General features: G+C 39.8%; 2 protein-coding genes across 2 annotated transcripts in view; one reads left to right on the top strand and one right to left on the bottom strand.

The window, feature by feature from the left end:
• The first annotated feature begins 719 nt into the window (after positions 1 to 719).
• On the top strand, positions 720 to 15,490 carry LOC110440166 (uncharacterized). The gene is made up of 8 exons (XM_073920333.1): positions 720 to 759; positions 955 to 1,152; positions 2,278 to 2,461; positions 5,589 to 8,852; positions 9,356 to 9,553; positions 9,625 to 9,797; positions 11,985 to 12,102; positions 12,191 to 15,490. Exons 2-8 carry the CDS (start codon positions 959 to 961, stop codon positions 12,389 to 12,391), a joined length of 4,332 nt encoding a protein of 1,443 aa, XP_073776434.1. The 5' UTR covers positions 720 to 759; positions 955 to 958; the 3' UTR covers positions 12,392 to 15,490.
• Positions 14,675 to 20,075, bottom strand: part of zc3h6 (zinc finger CCCH-type containing 6) — a 22,058-nt gene continuing 16,657 nt past the window's right edge. Inside the window, exon 12 of the mRNA XM_682645.10 lies at positions 14,675 to 19,987. Within this exon, the coding sequence (XP_687737.6) occupies positions 18,567 to 19,987 (1,421 nt within the window). The 3' untranslated portion in view covers positions 14,675 to 18,566. The remainder of the gene's footprint in view (positions 19,988 to 20,075) is intronic.

The following is a 20,075-nucleotide window of genomic DNA, read 5'->3' as shown; positions in this document are numbered from 1 at the left end:
AGTATGAGAAGGAGCGCTATCCTGCTGGAGAATTGTCCCTCTCCTGTGGTTTGTAATGTAATGGGCAGCACAAATGTCTTGATACTTCAGGCTGTTGATGTTGCCGTCCACTCTGCAGATCTCTCGCACTCCCCCATACTGAATGTAACCCCAAACCATGATTTTTCCTTCACCAAACTTGACTGATTTCTGAGAGTGAATCTTGGGTCCATGTGGGTTCCAGTAGGTCTTCTGCAGTATTTGTGGTGATTGGGATGCAGCTCAACAGTTGATTTGTCTGAAAAATCGTCCTTCTGACACTTTCCCAAATGATCAACAACAAGATATTGAGATCGACGACAAGATATTTGTCAGGCAGTGTAGCATGTTTGGTTCAATCATACTGGAAACGAGTGGAAATATACTGTGGGATACATTCTTAGTTTATTATTAGTATTACTATAAATAAGAATGATAGCTATTTAAAATGATGGATAGAATTACATGTTTGCATAAAGTCAAGCAATTGTTATTAATAACTATCCAAAATATTAGACATTAAAATGAATAAAACTGCACAGACATGCAAATGTTTTAATATTGATATATTTAATATATGCATTAGCTCTTTACCTCACTTTTTAATTAGGTTGAGATGAATGACTTTGGTTACCAAGGGCCATCTGAAAGCCAAACAAACTGCGCCGTCTGCACTGCATTATTTATTAGCAGCTAGTGTGTGACAGGCAGAGCAGTTGCAGGCAGCTCCTACACCACCAGGTACATTTTTAATACATCCACTAGCAAAGAACATCACCTCATTTTAAACCAGCTGATCTGAAATTGGCTATTTATTATATTCGCTGTTAAAAATATCAAATTTAGTTGCACATGACTTTTAATGCATTTAGAAATTAAGATGCATTTAGTTGAATTTGCATATTGACACGCACGCATTGAAAATACTTGTGCAAGAGCGATGGCATCTATACTGGAGGATGGCTTAATAAAAACAGGCTCAATAGAGCAGGTTGTGGCTCCTCTGTCCACTCACCTGTGTCACCTCATCCTGCTGTGCGGGAGCCAGACAGAACTGGAGGATTTCACCCGGCTGGAGGATGCAGCTAAAACCGTGACCAAAGCTTCCAAAAACATGGCCGCTGTAGCAACAAGGTGAGCTGCACACATTTTTCCTGAGAGAGCAGAAAGCATGTAAATGTTTAGTACTGTATATACAGTAAATATATTGAATGAATGAATGAATGAATGAATGAATGAATGAATGAAATTAACAGGGACAATGCACAAAAATTACCAGCTCATTAAACAGTAAAACAAATGTAAAGAATCCAACACAATCATAGTATTTAAATACATACCAGAGGCCTCATAATTCAGGGAATCTCTTATATGTTTAAAATTTCTTAGATTAAATCTCAGTATGGTAGCAAGTTTTTTAATATCAGTTTTAAAATTACGGTTTGAGTCCAACATGATGCCTAAATATTTGAATTCAGTGACATTTTTAATACTTTGCCCATTTATAAAAATTTCTAAAACATTTCCAACTTTATACCTATTTGAGAAGCACATGGATACAGTCTGTTCAACATTTAGAGTAAGGTTTGAACTTTGCAACCATTTGAAAACATTTTGCATTTCATTTGTTAATTTAGTACCAAGTTCTGTTGGATTTTTTCCATGAGTGTAAAGCAAAGCATCATCAACGTACATTAATAAATCGACATCAATGCGTATAGCTGGTAAATCATTTATATAAATAGTAATAAGTAAAGGTCCTAAAATAGATCCCTGAGGTACTCCTAATTTAATTGGTTTAAATATGTACTATATATGTTGCTTTGTCTCACAAAAACAGACAATTGCATATATTATTGGAATTAAAAGAGCTGTGTTAAAGTCTTTTTTGGTGAAGAATATATGGTACCTTCATTGATTTCAATCATTTTTAATATTTAATAAAAGTTTAAAAGTCCTGTAATAACCCCAGTAACACTTCAGGGAATTTCGGATGAGTATTTCAATGAGTTATCTTTTAAGGGTAAAAAAATAATAATAAACTAAACTTTAAAAAGCAACATGCATGCTTAAGAGAAAACAGCTGGTAATGAAAAAAAAAATAATAAATTTATGCTGGTAATCATAATTTAAACTTAGTACCATCGCTACTTAAAAAATCCAATTTCATGGTATTCATGGTAAATTTGTGGTTTGTTTTCTAAATGTGTAGATGCTGTGCACAGAGTTTCATGTAATACCTCATATTCTTGCATTCAGACTGGTGGTGGACGCTGAAGACGATCTCCTGAAGATGGAAATGGAGCCACTGGTGGAATCTCTGACTGTTTCGGGTCAACATGTGCTCCTGGCCACCCAAAAGCTCAGCATTCAGCCAGAGGTCATAGAGCACAGAGAAGAGCTCATTGAGGCCACTCAAAATCTGCTGTTGGGTGTAGTCAAGGTACCTTTGGTTTTTGTTAGGAAGATAAGCACTAAATGGAGAAGTTTGAGATTTTCTTTATCCTGCAAATGTATATATGCCTTTTTGTGTTGGAGTTGGGTTCTGACTTTCCACCAACCTCAAACGTAGTCGGCCCAATCTCAAATGGGACCCTAAAGGGATGACATTTAATGCCTCACGACTAAACAAAGAGTGTCATTGTGCAAAACAACAGGCTTGTCTTTTCTTTTTCTTTTCAATCCTCAGGCTTATTTTTATTTTGGTTTGACATGCTGCGTTAAAAACTTTTTTTCATGTGCCTTGAGCTGCTGAAGTTACAGTAAAACACCACTTAGTGGCGCTCAAACACGAAGTGAAGTTTCACAAACTAATTTCAAGAGGAGCATGTGATATGATCCGTTACCACCCCACCCCCACCCCTCCCCCATCCTTTCCTCCTTCCTCCTCCCCATTCTTGATTAGGCGACACGGCAGCTCAGTGGCTAGCACTACTGCCTCGCAACAGGTGGGCCAAAGGTTCAAGTTCTAATTAAGCCAGTCGGCCCTCCCTGCGCAGAGTTTGCATGTTCTCCCCGTGTTTGTGTGGGTCCTCCGGTTTCCTCCCACAGTCTAAAAACCAAGTACATAAACAAATTGTAATAACAGTCACAAGCACTTGACAAATATATCCTGAATCAATCAGAACCACCATCTTAGCCAAAGCATAATTTGGGGCACTTGAGAAGTACCTGATCTCGTATCCCTCCTAATGCTCATTGACCAGTCGGGAACTTTGGGCTCATCTATCTCCGAGCTTAGACTTCTCTCCCAGGAGAGCATGCCAAACCTGCTATTATAGTCGAGCATTATCTAAGTGTGAACTCTAAGTGTGAAATGGAGAACAAACCTTGGCTCAGATGTCTGTAGGTTATCTCTACATCTAGGGAGTCCACACCATACATGTTAATGCAGGACTAGCCTAAATTTTGATACTGTCAAACCATCTCCCTATTTTACCTTGGTATACAGTATTATCGTTCATAATACAAAATTATGATGTAAGTCTCAGACAGCGTCGTCAAACTGCTGGCTGGTGCCTAAATCGTTCAGAAACTGAATACCCTATATGTGACCTTAGGTTTGAGGTATTTCCATCCGTATTTAACGTCTTTCCCTCCTCGTTGAGTCAAAACCTAAAATCCTGTTAAACTGCAGAAGTTGTGTTCTTTTTCGAGACTAAGTCACTTGGTGCGCGACTCGCCATCTTTCTCCACCTCTCTCTTTCTCCTCCATGCTGTTCTGTTATGACAACCATGCATACACATTTTTAGGCATTAAATAAATTATATTTCAAGAGTTCACACTTGATAAGTCACATTCACAGCTGATAATAAAGCTTGTTTGGCGTGCTGTCCCGGGAGAGAGATCTCGGGTAGATCTCGATGACTCCCCCTCCTGCTTATTGTAGTTAGGTATCAGATATGGATGCTGAGAAGGTGTACTCAGAGTTTGGTTAAAATATTTTGGATTATTTAGGGTGCTTGTTTTTTAACTGAGGGAGGAAACCGGAGGACCCGGTGGAAACCTACGCGATCACGGGGAGAACGAGCAAAACTCCGCACAGAAATGTCGCCTGGTTTGAAAAGGAATTAAACCAGGGGCATTTTTGCTGTGAGGCAACAGCGCTAATCACTGGCCACCGTGTCGCCTGTTTGAAAGGAGGGAAAGTAGGGTTGGGTGGGGGGGTTTCTTCAAGACGAAGATATTGAGATGAGAAAAGTCTGGTTATTTATAGTGAGTTAAGGATCGTCTGATAGGATAATTAGTCATTAGCTAAAGTTGGAACATCTGTGAACAATCATAAGCACGTGATCCTCTTGAAATTTGTTTATAAATAAACTTCACTAAATATTTAATCCTGGTCTCCTAGGTAAATACATTGTTTTTCATGCGGTAAAAAGGTAGGACCACTGTTCAGCAAATTCAGCCCCTACCCAAATTAAACATCAGAACTAGTCCATCAAGGGCTGCATTTCAGTCAAATGTTTTATGGCCTCCACTCGCCAATGCCTCTTTCTCGTTCACTCGGATGTACATCATTGATTAAGTTGCACAAGTGTTCATTTCTGGCGGAGCATCTGAATGGGTTTAAATAAAAAGCCTTAAATCCTTAAGCACTTGGGATTTACAATGTTGTGATCAGGGCCGGAGCAAGCTGAACTGCCGCTCTAGGCAGAGGACGATCACGCCGCCCTCAACCCCAATGTGGAAACGAAAGTGACCAGTTTTTGAAAATGAAGTGAGGTGTCGCGGACCTCTTTTCTGCCGCCCTATACGCGGATATAACTGAGGACGCGCGGGTGCTGTAGTAGGGAGGGAGGGAGGTGTCGCGGACACCGCTCTCTCTATTCTGCCACCCTATGCGCGGATATAACTGAGGACGCGCGGGTGTCACGGACCTTAATTCTGCCGCCCTATGCGCAGATATAACTGAAGACACGCGGTTGCTGCTGATGGAGGTGTCCCTGACGCCGCCCTCTCTATTCTGTCGTCTATGCGCGAATATATCTGAGGTGTATATATATGAGTATATATGAGTGGTGAGGGAGGTGTCGCGGACATAACTGAGGATGCGGGTGGTAAGGGAGGTATCGCGGACGCCGCCCTCTCTATACTGCCCCCCTAGGCGGCCACCTAGGTCGCCTTAATGGACGCGCCGGCCCTGGTTGTGATGTCACAATTACATTGCATTTTGGGACATAAAGGTGCTGGAGTGGACATATGAAGCCGACATGCTCCCACAGTCGAAATTGAGGGATCGATGGTATAAGCTTTCCTTGTTCACCTGATAAAGTAGAATGCACTTTAAAATAGCAGTGGGGGTGGGAACGTCGACAGTAAAGTCTACAAGTGTTTGTCTAAAAATAAAGTGGAATGCAGCTTATTGGAGTTGGTAAGAGTCCAGTCCGGTTCTCTTCGGTAACAGGACTGAACACCTCAAGAGAATGGCTTTGACCAAACTCCTAACCCTCTGCCTAAACTCATTAAAACTCAGTTCTCTTGAGTATTGTAGAACAAGCTTTACCCCATCCAGACATGAACTGCATGATTGAAAACTAACAGATTCCACTTGTTTTTGGCTCTACAGATCCTTCTAGTGGAAGATGATGCAACTGTGAGGAAGATCACTGCAGCTGCTGACTGGCTCTTGCAGTGTCTTTCTCAAGTAGGAACTGCAGCTGATATATCATCTTTATTGAAAGCATTTCAAGTATACTCCAAGGCAATGCTGCTTCTTCACAACCTGGTGTCGGAAAGAATTCAGGAATTGCGTGACGACAAACAGCAGGAGCATCTGAGGGCCTCTCTAGAAACCCTGAAGAAATGTGTTTCCATGCTTCACACTGCCATGTACACGACCATCAAACATCCACACAGCGAGGAGGCCCAGGGCGCAAAGCAGTATATCTTAAACCAGGTGGATTCAACTGTAAATGGCATCATAACCACACTCAAGAGCAAATGTGAACCATGTCCTTCGGGCTCATGTGGATACTACACTGAAATACGGAACAAGTTAATAAGATTGCTTTCTAACCATAGTTCTGTTAAAGGTGGTGGTTTTGACATTATGCTTCATGACTTAGTATTCCACAGCATGGCGGTAGCAAACACTTCTCAGAGGGATATTCAGTTTGAGGTTGCTGCACACACCAAACAAGTCCTTCAGGTCTGGTCTGAGATGTCACAACAAATGAAAAGCTATGATGACCAACAGCTAGCAAACACATGTGCTTCCCTATTGAAGCAAATCCATAAACTTGATGAAGCCGTGGCAAAGGCAACACAGTTGCAAGTAATGGACATATTTGTCAGCAGTTCAACTCCTGTTGAAGAGTTAATACACACTTTGAGCATCCAGGATAAGCAAGATGAGCTTGATGTGGAGGCACTTCAGGTGCAGTTTGGATCTTTTACAGCTCATGCTGACAAGATTTCAGAGGTGGCTAGCTTCATCTCAGCTTTAGCATGTGATGAAAAGAGTCTTGAGGCTCTAGAGAACTCGAGGGGATGCATAATGAGACTGAGACAAGCAATTGCAACGCTCGTGCAAAATCTTGAAGAAGGCAAGCTGAGTTCAAGTGAAGCTTTGGAAAAACTAAAAGAAGTCCATCAGAGATGGTCAGAGGAGATAGAGCAACTTTTGCATGCTTGTGGCAGCATAATAAACATAAAAGATTTTGTCTACCTTGCACTGCAGGAGATGGAGAGCAACTGGATAGGGTGCATTGAGGCATATAAAAATGAGAATGGGCAGATTCTCAAAAAACAGGCAAACTTGCTAATTAGTCACATGAGCTTGGTAATCCAGCTTATTAGAAGACACGTCAGTATAAGTGACAATCCAATCTACCGAAATGGACTCCTGGTTCTGATAAAGCAAGCAGAAGGATCTGCTGCCGAGGTGACATGTTGTGTCACTGATATCTATTCTAATACCAGACTTAGCAGTGAGGCTTTCTCGATGCTCTCTACTAGTGTCTCAACAGCCTTTAAACACTTTGACATTCTACGTGAGGGACTGGATGGTTTGCAGCATCCACATTTGCTTAGCCCACTCCGGGAAGGAGCCCGCCAATCTGCTAGTCCTGCACCATATGCTATCCCCATTTCAGAAAACGCAAGATCAACTGAAGTCTCGGATAAAGCTGAATCCGAGTTGTCCGTGCAAAGTTCCACAAATGAAGAAATAGCATGCCAGTTCAACAAAGATTTTGTAAATCAGGATGCTCAAATAATAAGCGAGCATGATGTGTCAAACTCCGAAGAAGCACAGACTACACCTGCCCTAGAATCTAAAGCTGACATACATCTTCATGATATTGATTTGTTGCCACTTTTGTGTGAAGTTGTCTGCATGACCAAAGGTAAAGATGTAGAGGCTCTCAATATGGCCTGTAGTGGAGTTCTAGGACTTTCGAACAGCTATGCGCAAGCCACAAGAGAAGCCGCCAGTGTCATAAACACAGCTGATAATGAGGAAGTGGAAAGCTTGCGGTCCAAACTTGTGTCCTTGACACCCTTACTCATCCAGACAGCACAGGAAACAGCCATGAGTTCAGCCATGAGTACAGATAGTGTTTATAAACACAGTACCCAATTCTCTGACCTCATCAAAAATGCTCGTAAGATACTGCTGCCAGTTGCAGGGATGTGGTACCATGCCATTCAGGCAATGTTTCAAAACTATGTACCCACTATGTTGGAATCCATCAATCAAGAGCTCAATGAGGTCATGTGTTTGTGTGCTGATGCGGTGCAACTTGTGACTTCAGCGGATATAAAAGTGATGGGTGAGTGTCATGAGAGTATGATGTCTTTGCAAAGCAAACTGCAAAAATCTCAAACCAACACCAGGAATCTTACAGACATTGTGGGATCAAGACCAACTCAGACTGATGAGCTTGATGGTCTCTGCATGCTTTGGGCACTGTCTATCCAAGTACTGTTGAACTCATTTGATAAGATAGTTGGAATTGCTACAATTGATGGTAAGACATTCGCTCATCAAATGACACCAAAGAAATGGTTGGCAGTAATCTCTGAGAACTCCCTTCGTATACAAGAAGCTGCAAGACTGTCTTGTTTGAACTGTCGAGACAGCTATAAAGTAAAACTGCTAGGAGAACTACAGGAAGACGTAAAGACACTTACAGATTCATATTTACAGGCTGCTGAAGAGGTTGGTACGGTGTCCATCTCAAGTGTCCTGATTCTGGCAAAGTCAGAGCTGCTTCAGAGACAACTTCAGGTTAAAATGAAAGCACTGTCTTGCCTCTTGAGTAAAGTTAACCAAGATTATGGAAAAGCTATTCGAAACACCATTACTTTGGCATGTTCTGTACAAGCAAAATACAGTGACATGGAAGCTGAAAATACTCTGGCACAGTTCGAAAGTGCTGCAGAATTGCTTATGCAGAATGTAAAGAGTGCCACAGAGTCCATCGAAGACTGTTTCAACTTCATTCGAGACCCAAAGGAGAGGTCCAATCTGAGGTTTATTAATGACCACCTGACTTTTCAAATGTCAGACATTGTGAGTAGAGCCAGATTAATAGCAGAGACACAAACTCTTGGAGATACTCTCACTCTTGATATTCAGTCACAGTGTTGGTCCAGCAAGGCGCATTACCTTGTTGAAGAAATCTGCAAAGTCGATGGTATTCTTGAAGTCACAAAAGAACAGATCAAGTTTTGCTTGCAGGGCAAAGAGTTTGGTGGATTTGTCATGTCCCGACCACCAGCAAGTTTCACACAAAAGAAACCACTACGTCCTATATCCATAAGTAATCAAGAACCCACTAAAAGTAAACCAAGTGTCCAAGACGTGTCCAATCAGGAACCAAACAAGGTAAATTTGTCGATGCTAACAATTATGTAGGTCATTTTAGATTAGGTAATGTCACCGAAAACAGTCATTACGCTCTCAAAAATCAAAAAGACTAAAGCCAGATGAAGTGATATTAGCAATTTACTCAAATAAAGGCAAATGTTTTGATCAAGTTGACTACTGTCAATGCCAAGACAACAATGGTTTACCTGTCAGCTATCTACATTTATGGAGTCAGACCAAGCAAATGAAACCATGAACAATTTGAACTAAATAAATATTGAACATTTTTAAATCATCAAATATGCCACGACTAAAACATTTGCCTTGTTCTGTAAACTGCTTGTATCACTTCATCTCGATTCTGTCTTTTTAATTTGTGAGTGTGCAGACTTGGTGTGCAGCAACTTTAACCTTGGGATTTTTTTAGGTCTTTGCACCTGACGGGTTGTTTTGTTGGTCTGTTCAGTCTTTAGTTGCTTTTCCAAGAACAAGCAATGTAAAAAATAACTTATCTACCGCAGGAAGAGACATCCCCAAGAAGCCCAAGGCGTCCAGTGTATACATTGGTAGATTCCACTCTCTCTTACACGTCTTTATTTCTGAAGCGGGAGACTGAGAAGTGGGATGACCAAGGTAACCAGATAGTAAAAGTCACAAAAGAAATGGCAGATAAACTCTATTACATGGCTCAGTACCTAAAGAAGAAAGGGCCAATACAGGTCAGAAACCTTTACATTTTCTTTTCCCACAAAAGTTGAATCCCATACTGACACACGTGTTTCTCTTCTAGAGCAAAGATGCTTTTGTTACATCAGCGAAAGACCTCATCTCAAGCGGTCAGTCGATCACCCAGTTTGTGCGTGTCATTGCAGACCACTGTTTAGACAAGCACTGCACAGAGGAACTATGCGTCATCGCAGAGCAGATTCTTACCATTTCCAACCAACTTACCATCATTTCAAGGTAAGAGACAATCAATGGCAAAACTCTTTAGGTCTGTTGGAAGGTCTCTCTTTCTTTCTTGCTGCATCTTAAACGGTTAGTTCACCCAAAAATGAAAATTCTGGCAGTAATTACTCAGCCTCATGACAACTCAAACCACTTTGACCTTCATTCTTCTTCAGAACACACATTTAAGATATTTTGTATGAAATGCTACATACACAGCAATGGTCCCGACTAATTCAAAGTTCATAATGCCGAGTTCAGACTGCATGATTTTTAAAGTAGCCACATCACGGATGTTTTCACACTGCATAAACATATGAGGTAGCATTCCATCGCTGATATGTTTATGTAACGGAGGCCAACCAGTAGGGGCTGTGCAGGTAAACCAGACTTCTCTGACCTCTAAAGGTGCTCTAGCCACAGACGCTAGAGGCCATGGTCTTGGCCTCCTTAGTAGAGCAACCGACTCCCATGCGGAAGGTTGCTGGTTAGATACCGGCTCGGAGTGGGTTGGGTGGCGTAGAACCAGCGGGGTTACATTGGTGCCGTGACCGGGATGGGAGTGAGGTTTAGGGGAATGAGTGTAATGGAGGCCAGCTAGTGAGTGCTGTGCAGGTAAACCTGACTTCTCTGACCTCTAAAGGTGCTCTAGCCACAGACACTAGAGGCCTCCTTGTTAGAGCAACCGAATCCCATGCGGAAGGTTGCTGGTTCAATACCAGCTCAGAGTACATTTACACTGCAAGATGGATCAGCGACAGGGGTTTCACAATGCATGGCTTTACCATAGGAGAATTGCTAACAACTTTGTCTCGGCTGGCAAACTACGTCTCACAACCAAACTCAGTCAAGAAGTGAAATGGAAACAATGTGAAGTTATACAGTATAAATTTGTTTTTTGTTATTAGCTACATAATGAAAAAGAAATTTTTAGTGGGGTATATGTACTTATTTAGCTTACCTGGGTTTTGAAGGGAATTGACAATTTTTCTTTTAACTTTTTTTTCTTTTTCGACCCGGTTGTGGTATTGCTTAGATAACACATCAAACAGACACAGGTGCTCCTGACAAACTTACACTAATTTTTCTTCCATTTCTTGGGTCCAAATCAACTGAAAATAAGCGCTTTTCCCTCAATAAACTTCCTGCTGGCCTGCAGATACCCATATTAGTGGATGCTGCTCTCTCATTGGCTGTAGGTAATTTCTGATGTCATTTTCAATCAGAACACATTTCACACGGCTTGAATTTGAACTCATCGGCGATTCTCTCAGATCGCGTCTTTGATAGTTCACAATGTGTGATTGTTACTCACGTAATCGAGCACCTATTTGCCTGTGATTTCAGACATTTTTCGCCGATTCCTCAAAACTTGTCGGCGAGTCACAATCGAGGCTAAAATCATGCAGTCTGAACTTGAACTCTACAGTGGTTCAATTGGAATATCATCAAGCTACGAGAGAACATTTGTGCACAAATAAAACAAACATAATGACTGCAACAGTGTCAGTATAGGGGGTGCATTCATGATAGTGTTATGCACTGACGTGTACTGTATATATACTTCGGATGCTAATTCCTCTGTTTGAAACTTTTTCCCCCAAAATATAACATTTACAAACAAAATGACCTTCAACTTAAAGCTTTAAAATGTATTATTTTAGGGGGCTTGTCTTCAGGCTTGTTACAGAAATTAAATAATATACAATGAAAAGAAATCAATATACACAGATAAAGAATGGGGCAACCCTATACTGACACTGTGGAGAAGAAACTGTTGAATAAAGTGATTATTCTGGTTTCCTCAGCGCACAATATTTTACTTGCAGCTTGATATGATCCTGATTGAACCACTTAATACATATTGACTGTTTTGAGAATTTGTTTTGGGTATTTTTATGGACTCTGAATGAGTTGGGAATGCTGCAAAGGATGAGGGAGCTCTCAGATTTGACCCAAAATATCTTCATTTGTGTTCTAAATGTGAACGAAGGTCTCAGGGATTTGAAACAACATGAGGATGAGTAATTGACAACTGATAATCAAGAAGTAGTTTTCATTTTTGGGTGAACTAACCTTTTAGGGTTTCTTTCTTTCCTACCGTACATCACTGCCACATTTGATAATGCATTTACAATGTTACTCTCAAATTAAACAAGCAAAAACGTCATGTGACCCGAGGGGTGCATGGTGTCTCTCCAGTGTTAATGCAGTTACTCCTGGGTGCAAGTCTTCAGACGAGATCCTGGTGAAAAACGCACAGAATCTGCTTCAGACTGTTATCCAAGGAGTTCGAGCTGCAGAAACCGCATGTATCAGGGTAAGTGACTGATTGACTGTTTATCTGGTCTTGAATGGTATTTGTCACGCTAGGGTTTGCTGTTTTAAATGCTTCTTTGTTTTTTTAGGGTTTGAAACAACCTGAGCCAAACTCTGAAGCAGCAAAGGCAGCGGCTTTCTGTTTTCAGTGGAAAAAGTCTCTGCTTATCCACCGAGCTCAAGAACAGCTCAACCCTGAAACTGATGAATTGGGTCTACGCAGAACCTCACCGCACTCAGCGGCACCCAGCCTTGCACCACACATCAACGTGTTAGATAACTACAAATAATGAGTCAACATAGAATATCACAGGCAAAAATGAAAACCCTTTATTTTGATATATTCTGTTATCATTGTAGAGCAGGGGTTCTTAAACTCTTGGTGTCCTGCAGATTTTAGCTCCAACTTGCCTCAACACATGTGCAAGGATGTTTTAGAAAGCCTAGTAAGAGCTTAGGGTGTGGTCAACCACTGATTGGGGTTGGAACTAAACTTTGCAGGACACCGGCCCTCCAGGATCGACTTTGGGAACTCCTGCCTCAACACACGTGCAAGGATGTTTCTAGAAAGCCTGGTACAGTGGTGCTCAACCCCGTTGCTGGAGATCGATCTTCCTGCAAAGTTTAGCTCCAACCCTGACCAAACACACCTGAACCAATTAATTAGGCCCTGAACAGCACGTGATAATTACAGGCAGGTGTGTTTGATATGGGTTGCAACTGAAATCTGCAGGAAAGTCGATCTCCAGAAACAGGGTTGGTCACCCCTAGCCTAGTAAGAGCTTGATTAGCTAGCCCAGGTGTGTCTGATTGGGGTTGGAACTAAACTTTGCAAGACACCGACCCTCCAGGACAGAGTTTAGGAACCCTTGCCTCTACACACGTGCATGGATATTTCTAGAAAGCCTAGTACAGGGGTGCTCAATCCTGTTCCTGGAGATCTACCTTCCTGCAGATTTCAGTTGCTACCTATATCAAACACACCTGCCTGTAATTATCAAGTGGTGTTCAGGTCCTAATTCATTGGTTCAGGTGTGTTTGGTATGGGTTGCAACTGAAATCTGCAGGAAGGTAGATCTCCAGGAACAGGATTGAGCACCCCTGGCCTAGTAAGAGCTTGATTAGCCAGACCAGGTGTTTCTGATTGGGGTTGGAACTAAACCTTGCAGGACACCGGCCCTCCAGGACCAAGTTTGAGAACCCCTGCCTCAACACACATGCAAGGATGTTTCTAGAAAGCCTAGTAAGAGTTTGATTAGCTAGCCCAGGTGTGTCTGATTGGTGTTGGAACTAAACTTGGGTCATGCCGATCACTCAATGCAGAGGTATAAACCACACTTAAAGCGTTAAAGGAAAACAACTCGACACTTCTATATGTGTTCGGACATAGTGTACATGAAAAATAAATCAATGTCTAACATTGTCTAAATGTGGAGTCACAGTGGCGCAGTGGGTAGCATGATCGCCTCACAGCAAGAAGGTCGCTGGTTCGAGCCTAAGCTAGGTCAGTTGGCATTTCTGTGTGGAGTTTGCATGTTCTCCCCGCATTGGTGTGGGTTTCCTCCGGGTGCTCCGCTTTCCCCCACAGTCCAAACACATGCACTATAGAGTGGAGGAACAATGACGTCAATGTGTATGCAAAAACCCGGAAGCGAGTTAGCATTTTAGCACTTCGGGTTCCCTCGTCCCAAAGTCAATGGGTTTTTTTCAATAGGATTCAGTTAAAATTCTTAAACAAGGTTCATGGCTGACACAAACTCTAGATACTTTCACGTTTTATTCTACAACATAAAACACATCAGTTACAGCACACTCTTGATTTTTTTAAATCGATTATGCTTCTTTAAAAAGACGGTTGCTATCAAGTTGCTAAATGGGACTACAGGCGGTGTCGGAGACATTATACGTCATCAAGCTGATCTGGCCTGGAGCGCAGCTTGCTTGTGTTGGGCATTTGGATTTGGCTGTTATTTAAGTATTTTCATGAATAGTATTTTATAGTTTGCAGTATTTTTCTATTGGTAATTCATATTGTTTATAGATAATTCCTTCACTTGTAAAGACTGTCAAGACAGATTAATTTGTTGATCATTTATTTTAATTAAACGTGAAAGTGTATGAGTGTGAATGCAAGAGTGTATAGGTGTTTCCTAGTGTTGGGTTGCATATGGAAAGGCATCCGCCATGTAATCAGAAAAGAAAGTGAAATTGTCTAAATGTATGCTTATGAAACTTTCACCAAATGCAACACACGTTGATATGGTTTTTACATTTATACAAATTCAAAAATGTTATATTGCGTCAGGATTGTATTTATTTTTTGCATTTATTTGTTAGAAAAGTTACCACAAATGAGTTACTTGCACTTTTTGTAGGGTCTTTGTTGGATAAAACAGTTTAAGTGAACACTTCTGATATCTTTAGGCATCTGAACAAGTCCTTTATGTTATTTTTTTCTCTCTGCAGGAATAACCTGCAGCCTAAAAATTGTTTAAGACAGACGTTATTCAGCTGCCTGAATCTAGAATGGGCTTAACAGCACAACAGTGAAATCCCCGTCCAATGCACTGATATCAGAATCACTGAATTCATTTTTATTTTCGACACAAAGTTAAAAAAACAAAAGAGGAAAGTGAGGGATGCATTTAATCCCCCTCACTAAAATGTCAGTCAATGATAAAACAACACAAAAGCAATCGAGTACGGTCTGTGAAAAACAACATACATAAACTAGAAAACTCTATACACCAACAAAAATGATGACCATAAAAAAAGAAAGTGTTAAAAAGAAAAACATTTACAATAGAGATTCTCCAAACCTTTTCATCACTAAAATCCCAAATGCACCTTAGATGGAAATTCAAACGAGACACAGAAGTGCTGCAATATTACAGTGTATATATACTTTTCATGTAGCTGCGTGATAAATACTGTGGGAATTCAGCAAAAAGTCATATATTTCTTTTCCAATAGCTTGATGCATTGCACAGTACTACAAATATGAATACTTAAAGCCACACATCCCTTTTTAACCTTTGATAGCGAAAGAACAATGTAGTTCATGTTTATATTACACACATACGCACCTGTTCAGCAGAGCCTGCTCAACCAAAAGTCTCCATATACCAGATAGAAATGCACTTAAAAGCAACTGCCTATCCGGTGATAATCTATAAATGCACAACATGAGGCCAACACAAAAAAAATAGACATCTGATTAAATCAAAAAAAGATGGGAGAAGGGGGAGAATATATGTACAAACCAATATAAATAAATAAAAAAGCTTCATATACATGCAAGGTGAATATAAACAAGATGAACATTAAATGCATGAGCTATACACTGCTTTGTCTAGTTTCTAGTCCAAATATCTAAAAATATTTAAATTAAAAAGTTAAAAAAAAAAAATCTGTGTTGATTTGGAACAACATGAGGATGAGTAATTGATAAGAGAATTTTCATTTTTGTGTGAACTAACCCTTTAGTGTTTAGTCTTTCCAACCGTACATCACTGACATATTTGATCATGCAATTACAAGTTTACCCTCAAATTAAACATGCAAAAACAACATGTGACCCAAGGGTGCATGGTGTCTCTCCAGTGTTAATGCAGTTACTCCTGCGTTAACTCCTGGTGCCTGCGTTAACCAACTCCTGGTGCAAGTCTTCAGACGAGATCCTGGTGAAAAACACACAGAATCTGCTTCAGACTGTTATCCAAGGAGTTCGAGCTGCAGAGGATCAGAGTAAAAGACTGGGAAAGCTTTACTCCATCAAATTTCAGTATTATTTATATAAATTCCAAAGGTCTACTATTGCCTTGTGTACAAGAAAATCTATTTAAAAAGTAGTAGAGGTGTTCATCTTGTCCTGAATGGGATTTAGCATGCTCAGGTTTGCTTTTTAAATGCTTCTTTATCATTTTATAAGGTTTGAAACTATTTGAGCCAAACTCTGAAGCAGCACAGGTAGCAGCTTTCTGTTTTTAGTGGAAAAAGTCTCTCCTTATCCACCGAGCTCAAGTACAGCTCAACCCTGAAACTGATAATTGGGTCTACACAGAACCTCACCGCATTCAGCGGCACCCAGCCTTGCACCACACATCAACGTTTTAGACAACTACAAATAATGAGTCAACATAAAACAGAATTAAGAAGACAAAATTGCACAAAATAAAAGTCGAAATTAAGTGTTTTAATAATATAAGTGTTTTATAATATTTTATTATCTGCCACTGAGGTACGCAAAATAATCTTGCTTTAACTTTAAAAAAATTATTTTGCATACCCTAAACATTGTCAGATTATTAGCTTGTTTTAAGTTAAAACTCACTTAATTTTGATGCATTATTTTTAAAAACAAGACTATTTTCTACTTCTTGATTTAAATTTTTTTTTATATATATATATTTGGACTAGAAACAAAAGAAAAACAATGCATGAGCTATACACCATTTAGAGTTTTTGTCTTGATTCTTGAACTTCAATCAAAAAGTTAAACATATTGTCTTGTTTTCAGAATTATAAATTAATCGTTTTTTTCTTTAAAAAACAATATAAATAATCTGCCAATGAGGTAGGCAAAATAATTTTGTTTTCACTTTAAATAATTATATTTTGCATACCCCATGAACTGGCTGATTATTTAGCTTGTTTTGGGCAGAAAAATATTGATGTATTATTTCTGAAAACAAGGCAATATTTATTTTACTTTCTGATTTAAGAATTTTTAGATATTTGGACTAGAAACAAGAAAAAAATACAAATGCATGAGCTACACACCAATTACAGTTTTTGTTTTGTTTCGAGTCTAAATATCAAAAAGTTCATATATAAAAAATAAATAATTAAACATACAGTCTTGTTTTTAGAAATAATGCATCAAAATTAAGAGAGATTTTCCTTTAAACAAGATAAATAATCTGCCAATGAGATAATCAAACTAATCTTGTTTTCGCTGTGAAATAATTGTATTTTGCATACCCCATTGGCAGATTATTTACCTTGTTTTGAGAAAAAAAAACTCACTTAATTTTGACACATTACTTTTATTTCTGAAAACAAGATATTTTCTTTTTACTTCTTGATTTAAGAATTTAGAGATATTTGGACTAGAAACAAGACAATACCTAAATGCATGAGCTAAATGCATGAACTATACAGCGCTTAGAGTTTTTGTCTTGTTTCTAGCCCAAAATATCTAAAAATACTTAAATCAAAAACTAAAAAAACTAAGTTTTTCAGATATAAAACATCAAAAAAAAAAAAAAAAATTCTCCAAACAAGCTTAAAAATCTGCCAATGAGGTAAGCAAAATAATCTTGTTTTCACTTTGAATTAAGTTTATTACTCCATTGGCAGATCATTTACCTTGTTTTAAGAAAAAAACTCATATTTTTGATGTATTTTTTCTTAAAATAAGACAGTACTTTTTAACTTCTTGATTTAAGAATGTCTAGATATTTAGACTAGAAATGAGACAAAATCTAAATGCATGAGCTAAATGCTTGAGCACTGCTTAGTGCTTTTGTCTTGTTTCTAGTCCAAATATCAACAAGTTCTTAAATCAAGAAGTAAAAAGTACAAAGTATTATCGTGTTTTCAGAAATAATACATCAAAATTAAGTGAGATTTTCCTTTGAACAAGCACTCAAAGGCCAATGAGACAAGCAAACTAATCTTGCTTTCGCTTTGAAAAAATAATTTTATTTTGCATACCCCGCTTAGCTTGTTTTGTGAAAAGAAGCTTTATTTCTGAAAGAAGACTACTTGATTTAAGAATTTTTTGATATTTGGACTAGAAACAAAAGAAAAACTAAATGCATGAGCTAAATGCATGAAATATACAGCGCTTAGAGCTTTTGTCTTGTTTCTAGTCCAAATATTTAAAAAAAATCTTAAATCAAGAAGTAAAAAGTATTTTCTTGTTTTCAAAAATAGTACATCAAAATTAAGTGAGTTTTTTTCTGAAAACAAGCACAATAATGAAGTAAGCAAAATAACTTAGCTTTCCTTTTGAAATGATTTCATTTTACTTAAATACTATTCACCTTGTTTTAAGGAAAACATTTTTGACATATTATTTCTGAAAATAAGACAATATATTTTTACTTCTTGATTTAACAATTATTAAATATATGGACCAGAAACGAGACAAGAGCTAAATGCATGAGCTATACACCGCTTAGTGCTTTAGTCTTTTTTCTAGTCCAAATTAGTCAAAATTAAGTGAGTTTTTCCCTTAAAACAAGCTAAATAATCTGCCAATGAAGTAAGCAAGGTAATCTTACAATCACTTTTGAAATAAGTTTATTTTGCATATCCCATTGGCAGATTATTTAGCTTGTTTTAAAGAAGAATTCACACATTTGTTAAATCTAGATTTATTTTTAAATCTCTGGACTAGAAACAAGACAAAAACTCTAAGAAACTCGAATATTTTTTTGCTGTGTATTTAGTGTGAGTTTACTGACAGAATGGTGATGCTGTAGGGTCAAATGTTTTAAAGACATCCCTTAAAGGCCTGTCTTTCTTCTTACTGTCTTTGTCCTCTTCTTCCTCCGGTGCATTTGCACCAGTGGAGCCGACAGGTTTGTTTTGCCGTGGGTCAGTATATGCAGGCCGTATCAGTCCTGCCAGTGCCTGAATGGGTAAATTATGCACTGCTGGAGCTGCCGCCAAAACAGGAGAACAAGGAGACGCCGGCATTACTGTAGGCACTGGAGGAATCGACACACTTGCATTGCTCTCAGAGTCCTCGATAGTGTTTTTATCATCCTTTTCTGGTGATTCATGAGGAGGAGACAACTTTGTAGACGGCGGCTTTAGTATCCCTGACTTTCTAGGCATCTCCTCGCTTTCCCGTTTTGGAGAAAGTAAGCTGTGATTACGTGGATCATATAAACTAATCCCACCCAACAATGTGGTTGGGCTTTCAAGACCAGCACCCATCGATGAAGCCAGACGTGGTGCATACGGAGGCAACTTTTCAGACTTTTCCACACTAACCGGTTGGTTTGAGGACGCACGCTGTATTCTCGGATCCACTCTTTCGATTGGACTCTCTTTAGCAACCGGGAGCTTGGAGTCTAGACTTCCGGAGCGGTTTATTCTGGGATCGAGCGCTTTATGAGTGCGTGGATCTGTAGGCTTGTCTTGATGTCGAGGATCTACAGTCCTACCAGGCGGACTTCCAATCCGCACGACGCCCTCTTTAAAGCGTGCCGCGGCCAAACGTGGATCTGGAGGACTCAGAGTTACAGACGGAGGGTGATCAGGTGGAGACGAAAGGCTACGGTTTAATTGCGCGTCAGCGATTAACGGTGGAAGCGGCAGGTTTATGGAGTGCTCCTGTTTGGGAATCAACGACGGGATGAGGTCTTCTGGAGCCCAAATTACGGTTTGAGAAAAAGCCGGACGCTGGAGGAGAATATCCACTCGGATGTGACTGAATTGTTTGATTTGACAGCGCGGGTCTCGCTGGGTTCCTCCGGGAATGGGATCTAGCGGGATTAGAACTGCACGCTCACGAAGCTCTCTTTCGCATTCATCATCGTCCTCTCCTGCTGGGGTTTTATGGGATACAGAGGGATTCGGGTGCCGATGATGAGGGTCAGGTTTGGGGGCATCTGAAGGTTTTAATTTGCGTGGGTCTCTGGCAAGCCTGGGGTCTCCGACAGCATCCTCTTTTCTGGGGTCTGGTGGACGCTGACGTGGGTCTGCCTTTATTCGAGGGTCAACAACGCGTTCCTTCTGGAGTCTTGGGTCAGCTGGTGCCACGCTGGGTTGGTTTTTCAGCATTTCGTTCTGCTTTTTGAGTGTGTTAAGGATTGCTTTTACACTACTGCCCTCCTCGTCGTCGCTGGAGTACCAGTTAGGAGTTTCGTCTAATAAATAGAAATCAATCAAATATTACAGTATGAATCAGTGTTCCCACTCTTTCATGAACAGCAGATTCAAGAACGTTTTAAAGCA

Source organism: Danio rerio, chromosome 13, assembly GCF_049306965.1.
Source record: "Danio rerio strain Tuebingen ecotype United States chromosome 13, GRCz12tu, whole genome shotgun sequence".
Lineage (NCBI taxonomy): Eukaryota > Metazoa > Chordata > Actinopteri > Cypriniformes > Danionidae > Danio > Danio rerio.
Note: the sequence above shows the minus strand (reverse complement) of the source record. Positions and strands in the feature narration are given on the sequence as shown.

Bases quoted from the DNA above. Each gene is read 5' to 3' on its own strand.
- LOC110440166 (XM_073920333.1), top strand. From the start codon at position 959: ATGGCATCTATACTGGAGGATGGCTTAATAAAAACAGGCTCAATAGAG. The intron at 9,798-11,984 runs GTAAGAGACAAT...GTGTCTCTCCAG, and splicing joins CAACTTACCATCATTTCAAG to TGTTAATGCAGTTACTCCTG. The intron at 12,103-12,190 runs GTAAGTGACTGA...TTGTTTTTTTAG, and splicing joins CAGAAACCGCATGTATCAGG to GGTTTGAAACAACCTGAGCC.